We start from the raw sequence: 11,895 nt of genomic DNA, 5'->3' as shown, positions 1-11,895 counted from the left end.
CAGTGACAACTTATTAACTCTTGAGTCACTTTGTTAGATTTTACACAGTTACGGTTGAAAACAAACTAACCTGGATAACAAGCTGAACTGGAAATGTAACACTGATTGTGTCTACAAGAAGGGACAGGGCAGACTTGCTTGCTTGCTTTATTTATTTATTTATTTATTTATTTATTAAGCCATCAAGTTTATGTTGCTCAAATCTGTATTAAAAATGCCTTATTTATTTATTTATTTATTGATACTCAAGCTTCTTAACAAGGTGGACAACCCAGCACAACCTTTACACAATATAGTGATCATACAAGAATATCTTCAGGTAGAGGCTGCTTCAGCTACGCTGCAATAAAGAATATTGCAGGTCATTCATGACCAGCATCCTATAACTATAATTCCTGTCTCTTTTATAATAAATGGCTCTTTAGTGTCTAAAGATTTATTTTATTATATCTAGTAATCGTGCCTCGTTTTTTTTCTTAAAAAAAACATTTGCATTGTTGTATTAATAATAAAGGTAACATATAAATTTCTTATCACCACAGTTTCTTTACTTTTCTGATTTCGGAGCTTGGTGGTAATGAGAGAGTTTTAGCCATGCATAGGGTTCTATAAAAGGCTTTGATCGATCCTATTAGGTGATAAAACGCCGTAAAATAAAGCAAATTGATATCTGAGCAAACCACTAACACCTCTGTGCGGAGCATTAAATGTTTTTCTTTTCGCAATGCTTATTTATCGCTTCCGTTAGGTCAGGCTCTCAGTATGCGGAACTCCCTGCAGACTGATGAGGAGGAGGAGGGGGAGGAGGCGGAGGAGGATGTTGTGAAGGCAGGTTGTAAGTGACCGAGCCACTCGTTCATCGAGCAGGGAGGTGAACACACACTTCACATCATTTACCATGCTGCGAGGCAGTTAGACAGACCTTCAAGCCTTTTAAGTCATTGTTACTGTAGGATTTTTCAATGACCAACCGTAACAGCAAAGACATCAAGCTGAATTCAGAGAAACATCGCTGCCTCTCCCTTCTTTGCGACCGAGGAGGGCACCCAGCACCCAGGCCGTCAGTGGCAGCTGCCTTCGCAGCAAGCGTTAGCAGTTAACAGGCTAATATAAGGAGGTAAGGATGTTCTAACGCAGTGTGTGTGCTCTTTAAACTCACACGTTGCACTTGTGGTGTTTTCTCTGAATCGTTTTGGGGTTTAGCCAGTGTATTTGGCATTTATCAGGTTACTATTTGTGAAATAAATCGCCCAAACTACAGTTAGCGACGCGGCAGCTTGTTAGCTTGCTAGCTAGCTAATCCAACCGTGACGTAGAAGAGCATAAGGCTATCGGAGGAGGTGAGAGGATGCTTCGGTGATTTGAACATCGAGGACGAGTCAAGGCTTGCCATAAATATAAAACTGATCACGCTACCCGAAGGAATATGGTCGACCTTCAGTGGGCTGTTCAGAGGCGTTGGCATCACCTCACTGTCTATTTTATTTAGTATTCTGCACTCTGTCAGCGATTTTGCTTAGTTGTCTCCAAATTTGGGGTGTAAAGGAACTAGTAGAGTCCACACAACAACTGGTAAATTGCTCTGTCATTGACACCCACGACGGCTTTCCGTTACAATCGCTTTCCCCTGCAAGTCCTCCATTTATAACGCCTCAGGCATCGTTTCGTCCAGAGCAGCTTGAGACCAATATTGGTCACGAAGTGACATGTGGCAGGCTTCATGAGAGATCATGAGATAAGGCAGTTCATTTATTTTCTCAAAGGTCTACATGACCGTGACGTTTAGGTAAATACAGAGGCAGTTATTGACAACAGACAACCCAATAAAAACCTAGCCTATGCCATCATGGTGCTGCAGATTATTATGTTGATATATTTCATAAACATATTATACACCAGTATATTTTGTATACCATTATGTAAAGAGGTCTGTTTTGAAGACTACATGTTCATGTAGACAACACAACTGAAGGATGAATAGCATCTGCTTCATTGATTTAAGAAAGAAAACTTATGAATGGTTAGTCTCAGCCAAAAATCTTGTAGATTGAGTCAAAATAATAACTAATATGTGTTAATCTTGATGTAATACAGCTTAAGATCTGCTCACTTATTGATACTTAAAAAAAGCTCAAAGATGAACTGATTTAAGTGTTGTAAAATGTCAAATGAGTTCATTAAATACATTTTGACCATGATAAAGTTCATGTTATGGTCACCCTGAGGGAATTTCTTTAGATTTTGTGGTTGAAGAAGGCTTTGACTTGCCTTTCATCCCAAACCTTTATGGTGACATGTCAGGAACATCTAAAGGAAATCTTGCTTTCACTCAATCTGTCACATCTTTTCTGACAAGAGGTTCAATTTATTTAAATTAAATTATGAAAAGTCAAGGTCAATGCAACTTCTATCACATTCTTGTCCTTAACTCTTAAATTTGTAGGCTGGTTGTGAGAAAGTCACACAAGTAAGTTAAGGTAAGATGATAAAGCAGAATGTTACAATAATTTTTGGCAACTTCATAGTTAAGAGTCTAAGGCTGTTTTCAGGGATAAACAAAAAGGTTTCATCTTATTTTGAAAGCCTGAGTTGCCATTGCACACAGTTTGTAAAATTCAGAGACTGTTGACTGTGTCACATTAGTGAGAGGAATCACTCAGACACGGGTACTGGCAAAAATCCTGCTTTAAAAAAATAAATTAAAAACATTTATCTGAATTTTCAAAGTGATCCATTCTGATCAGACTCCTTAGATTTACTCATGGAAATGTAGCTATACAGAGGTGTTTGTATAGTGGAAACACAATACATACAATAAATTCTTCAGATCAACAGGTATATTATTGCATGCTCCGTAGAAAGAAAAATTCAAAATGCAAATTTAAAATAAAGTAAGACATTTAATTAATATATATATATATATTTTTTTACATTAATCGGCCAAATATCGGAATCGGTCTCAAATAATCCATTACGGTCTGGCTTTAATACTGACAACTAATACTTTTTAAAAGCATACAGTATATAAATATATCTATATATTTTTTGCATAGCCTTGTTGACTTAAACCTACAGCAGTCTTCCTCTGTGATAACCTCTGTGGTTCCCTTTGGACCCGCAACAAATGCTATCCAAGTTGGAGACTTGTGAATCATATTCATCTCCTCTCTACGCTTACATAACCAGTAACTATTGCCTGCAGACAACTCTGAAGAGATTCATTTCTTGGTTAACCTACATCATTATCTTGCCTTCGAAGATTAAACAGGGTTCTGTGATTCTATAGTTTCATTTTTAGAAAGCAAAACAATTCAATACTGAGCCCACTTATTATGACACGGCTCAGTCCTCCATCTTCATCAAAAAATTATTTTGTGGTTGTATATCTTTGTACTGGATGAGTCTGCCTACAGCTCTGCTGCTTCATAAAACAGCCATTTTGGCGTTTTACCAGGAAGCATTCATGTTGCCAGACCTGCATGTAGATTCATTGTACTGATGGCTTTGTGAAATAGAAAAGGGCTGGGTCTGTATTTTGTACAAGTCTACACCTGACTGTGGCAATATTTTGTTTTAGGCTTTTAGGCTTGTTTCCTTTTTTAATTTAACCTGTGCTGTGAGGAAGATTTATCTTGTATAAATTCTGTTAATTCTTTGAATCAGGAAAAATATTTGTTTTAACATTTTTAAATGCATTCATACCAGTTGATAATTTTTACTTATGTGAAGTGACAGTTTACTTTTGTATCATCAAACAGAATCTAGTGAGAGTCTGTCAGGCTCTCGGTGTATTTGAATAATTTTGCAAAGTGTGATGAGAGCTGACATTAAGCTTGTTTAACAAGACATTTTTCAGCCTACCGTGAAGTGCTGTTTGAACTTGCTACATCTTGCTTTGACACACCACACATCATCATATGCTGTTTTATTTATTTTATTTTATTTATTTAACTGTGTTAGTAAGTTTATAACAAGCTTGTTTTTCTTCTTATCAAATGAAAAGCATCTTAAGAGACTGTTACATAATTGTCTTGGTTAATGTATGTAGATTTTGGTACTGTTATCAGTCATGTTGTGGTAAGAATTCTTTATTTAGAATATTTTTTTTAAATTTAGTTAAATTTACCATTAAGCTTATCAAGAATAGTTTGTTTTATAGATCTTATGTCCTAACGAGAGTAGCTTCTCTGCTCACAAGTAGAGTTATTAGACATAATTGCACCCATAATGCATCTGAAGCCTTCTGTGATTAAGTCACCCTTAATGTCCTCTGGACACAGCAGTGTTACACTGCTGTGCTGTGGCTGCTGTGTTTAATGACAGCTCTTGCCAGGATGAGTGACTGTAGTATCACAGTCCTGGTTTACATACTGTTTATCTGCCCTGTTATCTTTGTGTTGCTCATCTGTTTTTGCCAGTCAAACCCATGTCTCCTAAGCATGAAGTTAATTTCCTAAATAACCTTTTTTTTTTTTTTTTAACTTACAAGAGAAAGAAATTAGTGAGGTTGTTACTGTATTACTGAAATCCAAAAGACTGGAAATGTATTTTTTGTGGAAAAATGAACATGAATTGTATTACTTTAAGAAATACTGCTGATGAAATGAGTCCAGCAAAGATTGACACTTGTCTTTTTCCATTACAAGCCAGCTCGGTTTCACTCCACTGGTATTGGTTTTCCTTTGTAACTGGTACAAGGTAACTGAAACTGTTTCAGTACTGATGATTTCTTAACACTGTAGACTGTCAAGTTGGTCATGAAGAAAGATCCGGGTAACAGTTGAAGTCCTGCACACACCACTAGATTTCCTGGTTTCTGAAAAAAAAAAAAAGATTTGTTGCAAACACATCTGCATGTTTAGCAAAATTTGGCATATATATTTAAAAGAAAATCATGCCTGTAGTTCCATATAGCTCTTGGGTGCAAGTCAGAGTTGTTGTTTTTCTTTTTAATGTGCTGTAGACTCAATTTTGTTTGCCACACTTACATTAACGTGTCTGGTCATTTGCAGGTTGTAACATGGTTTTCTGTATACATGCGTTCTTGTCTTAGCCAGTTCAGTTAGAATTCATAAGTGCTATAGTTTCTCCCTCTCGATAAATTTTAGAGCCTCCAGCTTATCAGTGCACGAACAACTGCCTGTACATGACAGTGTTTGTGTTTCAGGGTGGAGGTTCAGAGGCATGGCCTCATGTGGTGTCTGTTGATGTTATAGTAAAGGCTGTTCACCATGGGTTAATGGCTGGTAGGAGTAGATCCTGTCTCTGGAGAATTACTTTTTCAGCAAACGTGCTCTGGGGATTTGTTTATTTCTTAATATAGGATATTAGAATTATAAAATAATAATAAATAGTAGTTTTGGTCAAAGCAATTTCAAAGTGTCTTTTACTGCTCAGCACTTGTATCTAAAATGCACAGGCCTTTTTGTAGAGCTGCCATTTTGTACTGTCATGCTGGAAGACATCTGTTGGGAGAAGAAATGGATATTTCAGACTGGCCTGACTATGTTCATAAGAAGTCACTATGTATCTGTAAGAAGTTCTCTAAAAAGATTATGCCTATGTTTGCAGGGTATTTCCAGATCTCCAGTATTGATTTCAGTTTAATTTTGTTTTAATATTTGACCTATAACATATACATGTACATGAAAGCAAAAAAAAAACAATTTCCTACTTTGCCAGACTTAAAATAAAACAAGGTCAATCTTTAATTATCAGTTTCCGAATTTTGTGAATCAGTAACAACATAAAAATGAATATGAGTTCACATTGTTTTATGTTTTTTTTCAAACTCAGCCCAATTGTTATGCTGTTCAGTTGGTGCTTTTGTGATGGAGGTGTAAAGCACAATGGCAGCATTATTTAATTATCAGTTGATCTTGACCTCAGACCTGTTCCTGTAAAGGGCAGTTTAAAGTCCTATTTTTAGATCAAAATTACATTATTGCTGCTAATAGGATGAAATCTCATTGGGAATGTGAGCATACCGGTGTTTCTGGAAGTGGTATAAGATAAACACATGTTAGGACTTCAGTCCATGAGTTTGTTCTTTTATGTTTCTTTTGCTTCAGTGGTTTATATATCATCACCTTGGAGTACATCCATAGAATTTGAATACACTGTTTGATTGAAAGGAAGATGCTAAATTGTATTATACTGTCATAGAAGCAACTCAGTTTCTTTTTGAAAAAAGGTTGGTATTGTCAGGACTGTGGTGCACCAGGGTTTGTTTACTTGCCATAATAAGCAGATTACTTTGCTGGAGGACTGTCAGCAAGGAGTTAAACAGAGTGGCTCCATGGTGGTGAATATGATTTTGTTTATTAGTGAAATGCCCATTTGTGTTGGTGCTCGTTGAGTTTGCTGCTGTTATCTGCAAGTTACAGGACTTTAAGGGTCATAGTACAAGCTGTCAGTGGTGCTCATTCCACCAAGAGCTCTAAGCTGCTTACTACATCAGTGAGCCTCTCTTTATCCTTCAAGTAAAACAGCAAGCTGACAAAAGGTTTACTGTAGAGATGTGTAAAAGTTTTAATAGTATGTACTGTGCATTTTTGACTCCAGTCTTTATAGGGATACTTTTATGATTTTTCTTACTTGTGGTAAAATTTAAGCATTACTGTTGGACTGTGGGAAAAATGAGTGTGTAGCTAAGCTCATTCTGTTTAGATGTTGATTTTGATTGCCTGTGATGTATGAATCCTTTGAAAAATCAGAAATACTTATAACTTTTTTCTTTCTTATGAGTCTCATTGTGTAAAAAAAAAACAAAAAAACATTAACTGCAGTAAAGAAAATAATGGCCTGTGAGAAATGACATCAAAAACACAATCTTAGCAGTGGTGTTGAGATTTAGAAGCTAAAAAGCCTCCAAGCTTCTCTATTAGCCATAAGCCAGAATTCTTTGCAACTAAATTTTTTTTTAACTTTTGCTGATTTATTATTAGTACTTTTAAGAAATAAAATCACTTTTTGGATGAGTTATTTTGAAAATCCTAGGTAATGAGCAATAGCACATATTTATCTGTTTCTCACTTAACTTTTCTCCTATTCTATAAATCTTCATTCTCTTTAAAACAGAGCAGAAGCTGTTTCCACTTATGAAGAACAAACATAGTAGCTGAATTTTTTTTTATTTAATTTTTTCAAATTAATGGTCAGCTGCCCTTTTTGCTTCTGGGGGTTTATGTTTGGTTAGCAACTTATAACCTTTTATCTTCATTTATTCCAGCCATGTAACCTTACTTATGCCAGATTGTCTAATGACACAATGATTTCTAGGCTATTACAGTTAAACAATAAATTATCAAACTATTTTTTGCCCTGCTATGAAACTGAAGAAAAATAAGGTTCTTAAAAAAAATCATGAAGTTAATTTTTTTTCTCATTATCTGGTCTGTGTTACAGATCTGTCTTCTTTTGAACCACCATGATGATCAAGGACCTGTGTTTCAACTTTACTTCTGCTGGGATGGAAGAACATCATTGATTCAAGAGGGAACCAATATCCTGGATGCCTTGACATACAGGACGTGGTCAATCCAAGATGGAGAAAAAGAAAATGTGCCCACGCCTTCTCGACTACTTGGTGGTGGTTGGATCAAGGTAGGTACTAAATCTGACTTTAAGCTGACTTGTTCATTACTTTCCCTTTTTTATTATTATTATTTTTTTACTTTTATACAAGTTTGCTTAGTCATAAGGGGAGTTGTGGGTAACAGTGCCCGATGCAGCTTCATGTTACAAAAAAATGTAACGCTCAGCTCTGCATAGGACAAAATCACCCACTATTGCATCTAATATTACACGTGTCGGTGGATGCACCACTATCTTGAAGTTTTATATTGAATAAATTATAGTCAGTTATTGTTTTTATAGTATCTTAGTGTATAATAATTTTACAAAGTGAATATTTTCATAGTTTTGTGTCATTTGCTATTGATAAGAAAGCATGCAGCATCATCATTGGGGTATCTTTGGATTTAAGTGCTTAATGGATTAAATGGTTGGATGAAGTGGTTACTGGTTTACTTCCTCAGTGAGTTTTTACAGTAAATATGACTACATATTTGCTTCAAAATCAACCATGTAACTGTAAGCTTATTTGGTAGTTGTGTTAAATTGTTTTTATGCATGCTGTTAAACATGTTGCTTGTGTTAAAGAGAACAAATTTATTCTTCACTTACTCTTAAGGCAACCAAGTAGTGATAGCGTGGCCCAGACCCCTCAGCTCCTACGCCGCTACCCGTTGGAGGACCATCACGACTTCCCACTCCCACCAGATGTGGTGTTCTTCTGCCAACCAGAAGGCTGCCTGAGTATACGCCAGCGCAGAGTTAGCTTACGCGACGACTCCTCGTTTGTTTTCACACTGACCGACAAGGACTCAGGAATCACCCGATATGGAATCTGTGTCAACTTCTACCGATCCTTTCAGCGTGGGCATCACCGTCCTCGAGGAGATAAGAGCAGTCACACTGAGACAGCAGCACAGGCGGCCGAGACCACAAGTGAGGCGTCTGATGGCAGCAGTGGAGGCCCACTCCCTGTGGTTTCTGCACCCAACAGCACTGAGTCAGTACCTCCACCTGCCTCTGGAGAAGACGGTGGACAGCCAGGGGCCGAGCTAAATTCTGGCAGGTCCCCACAGCACAGACGGAGTGCTGCAAAGATGGCAGCCCGGAGCCGCAACAGCACACTGACCTCACTGTGCATACTCAGCCACTACCCCTTCTTCTCCACCTTTAGAGAATGCTTATATATTCTCAAGAGGCTGGTCGACTGTTGCAGTCAGAGGCTAACTCAACGAGCTGGGCTCCCACGTGCCACCCAAAGGTGAGACTTAAGGTTTTAACTAATTAATGCATACACTTTTTTTGTTGGAGGTTAAAACATACATTTTTCCATTTTAGTCTGACTAAACTTTGATTAGCCAGAGTCCCAGCACATAAATAGTTTGGTCGGAGGATGGTGCTTGCAAAGTTTCTGACAGAATAAAGTTTGTATTCTCAAAATAACAAAGAAATCGAATAGCTGATTATTATGGCAACTTTATGATCAGTAGTTAGTAAACACCCTCTTTGCTAAGGGTACAAATCGCACGTTTATTAATTATACAACATTATATTGGTTTAGTGGATAACTATTCAGTGTTTTCTACGATCACAAATTGTGAAACGATACAAATGGTAAATGGTCTGTATTTATATAGTGCTTTTACCCAAAGTGCTTTACAATGTACATCTCATTCACACACCGATGGTGGAAGCTGCCATGCAAGGCGCTCAACCACGACCCATCAGGAGCAATTTGGGGTTCAGTGTCTTGCCCAAGGACACCTCGACATGAGCTTGACAGGCCGAGGATCAAACCGGCAACCCTCTGGCCACAAGATGACCACTCTACCCACTGAGCCACGCCGCCCCAGTATGATACAAATTTGATTCAGTTCAGGAGCCAAAGATTAATATGATACAATATCACCTGCTGATTTAGCGCAATCAGTTTCATTCATTTCAAATCGTGAAAACCAAATGAAACATCGACATATAAGTTTATTCCTGAGCTCAATCACACATTTAAATGACAATCAGTCCTTTTATAAAAAAAAAAAACCCCAAAACATTCACGTCAGAGAACACTGAAGACTAAATGAGCCTTATATTGACCCCTACTTTATTTTAGTGACTGTAATGTACATTTGCACAACAGTTTTGTAGGTGCTATTATTAATTTTACAGCAGCTAGGATGAGTTTAACGGCTGTTCATGCGTGCCTGGAAAAAAAAAAAAGGAATGAAAAGCAGCTGCTGAACAGTGCTGTTAATGCAAATTAGTGAGCAAGCTAATTACTGACATACCTAACCCTAACTGTTTTAAAGACATTTTGGCTTTTGTTTTTACATTTTTTACTAAAGGCCACAGAAGTTGGCCAAAAAAGACAAAACTTTGTGGTTGTCACAGTTTCTGCAGGTGTCCTTTGCGATGCCTGCTGCTTTCTCTCCTCCTTCAACTGGCCACATGCGCTCTGTCTGTTTTTGTTACTGAATTAAAACAGGGGCCTTTGTCTGTAGCTCCATGCAGTGTTGCACGCCATCTGCACCTTGTGTTGTTTTCACAGTACACTTTATCGCACTCCACCTTGATGATGAGTAATAGAAACCAAAATATGTACAGTGCATTTAAGCAGTTTTGTTTGAATTATTTGCAGCACATCAAATATTATTTCTGTTCAGTGTAACCCATAAAGACTGGATGCAACATCTTTGTGTCTTCATTTTAGGCCTGCTTGGATAGTTTTACATTTTAGTCTAAAAAATATGTTTTTCTTTAGTTTTCAGTGGCACAGGTTTTCTTTATTAACCAATTAATAAATGATACATGTTGTACGAGTGTATATGTTAAGTCATTTCTAAGATATGATGCCAGAAATAGTATTATAATGTCATATTTATATCTCAGGATGTCAAAGAAAATTAGATTTTTTTTATTGGGAATATTTTTATTTTTATTTTCTAAGACTCAGGGTCAATTCACTACTGAAAAATGGGTTTTTTAAACTATTTTTGTACATTTGGCACATCTGGCGTCCCGCACTCTTCTTCCTGCTCTTCAGCTACATGAGGTATTGAAGCTGTAAAGGCAGCATTATCTGAGTCACTGCTAAAGCCGGCTCTCAGATTCCGCAGTAAAATGGTGCAGTAGGAAATCCAGCAGTTCCTACAGATAGCCATGGCAAGCTTTTGGATGGGAAAGATTTTTTTTTTTTTTTTTTTTTTTTTTTTTTTTAGAAAAAAAACACTGCTATGTCAGTTTTTTTGCTTTTTAATTATAAACTTTTGCAGTATAGAGTTGTCTTGTTGCTTCTTTGTGGCAGCACTTGTTTTGAGTTACTAACACTGGTTGAATAAATTTTATAAAGTCTTGATTTAGCTGTGACTTGACAAATGATTTGGTCTAAAATTATTGTTTATAGTTATCAAACAGGTGTTTCCTTTAATACAAATGATTAAATGTCCAAAACAAAATACCACACCTTGGCTTCTTTATTTTTTAAAATCCAATTTTCTTATTTATTTGAATTACAGAACTGCTTCCTATTAAAACCATAAAGAACACTCATAGATCAATCGTTTTTCTTTTATTTGTTTTTTGTCTGGTTGAAACGTGATGCAGCAATGACAGAGAAGGAGGAAAGCCGTTGCGTAATGGCTTTGAGCACTTTCTGCTATGGTGGCTCTGACAGATTGAGGTCTGTGGCTGCCTCTGGGTAGCAGCTGCAGTTGGTGGGAGGGCTCTAAAGAACTAATGATTTACCTCTCTATTTGACACACACGCACTCTTATGTACACACTTCAGGAAGGGTAATGGCACCATATGTGTGTCTAGTTGAGGGTTTTCACATCAATATTTCGGCAATAGCTTAAGAGCCTCTCATGTGTTACAGTAGCATTTACTCATCAGATTAGTGATTTCAGAGGGTGTTTACACAGGCCCCTAGTCGCTGTTTGTACCAATAAAATAGGGCAAAGGTTCAGTTGGCACATTTGAAGTTTAAGTAGCCTTACACAGATTGCTGTGTATTTCCTTACAACAATTTGAAGAAAAGAATGACACTTTGCAATAAAAGTATTTTCTTACAACAGCTCACACTGGGTTGAGACATCATAGTTTCACCATGATGATGCAGTTTAAGTGTTTGAGTTTTAGGTTTGCATCAGACTATGTTTGAGAGGCTTTAATTGTTTTTAAATTTTGTGCAGTTTCATACTTGAGGTATGGCCAGGTGGTACTCATAAGTGAAACTGAATATTTTTCAACTTGTAATATGATTTAAAAATATGGAATATATTATGCTTTTGGATTGAATTTTGTTAGAAAAAGACCTGAAGATGT

General features: G+C 36.9%; 1 protein-coding gene across 24 annotated transcripts in view; it reads left to right on the top strand.

The window, feature by feature from the left end:
- Positions 1-800: 800 nt before the first annotated feature.
- The window catches only part of madd (MAP-kinase activating death domain), a 53,703-nt gene continuing 42,608 nt past the window's right edge, over positions 801-11,895 (top strand). For 17 of the 24 annotated variants that reach the window (XM_041989885.1, XM_041989886.1, XM_041989899.1 and 14 more), the window contains exons 1-3: positions 802-1,117; positions 7,408-7,605; positions 8,195-8,836. In XM_041989885.1, coding sequence (XP_041845819.1) covers positions 7,547-7,605; positions 8,195-8,836 — 701 coding nt within the window. In that variant the 5' untranslated portion in view covers positions 802-1,117; positions 7,408-7,546. Of the gene's footprint in view, positions 1,118-7,407; positions 7,606-8,194; positions 8,837-11,895 lie in introns of all 24 variants that reach the window. The other 7 variants (XM_041989869.1, XM_041989895.1, XM_041989861.1 and 4 more) reach the window with 2 other exon arrangements.

The sequence above is a fragment of the Melanotaenia boesemani genome, chromosome 1, assembly GCF_017639745.1.
Source record: "Melanotaenia boesemani isolate fMelBoe1 chromosome 1, fMelBoe1.pri, whole genome shotgun sequence".
Classification (NCBI taxonomy): domain Eukaryota; kingdom Metazoa; phylum Chordata; class Actinopteri; order Atheriniformes; family Melanotaeniidae; genus Melanotaenia; species Melanotaenia boesemani.
Note: the sequence above shows the minus strand (reverse complement) of the source record. Positions and strands in the feature narration are given on the sequence as shown.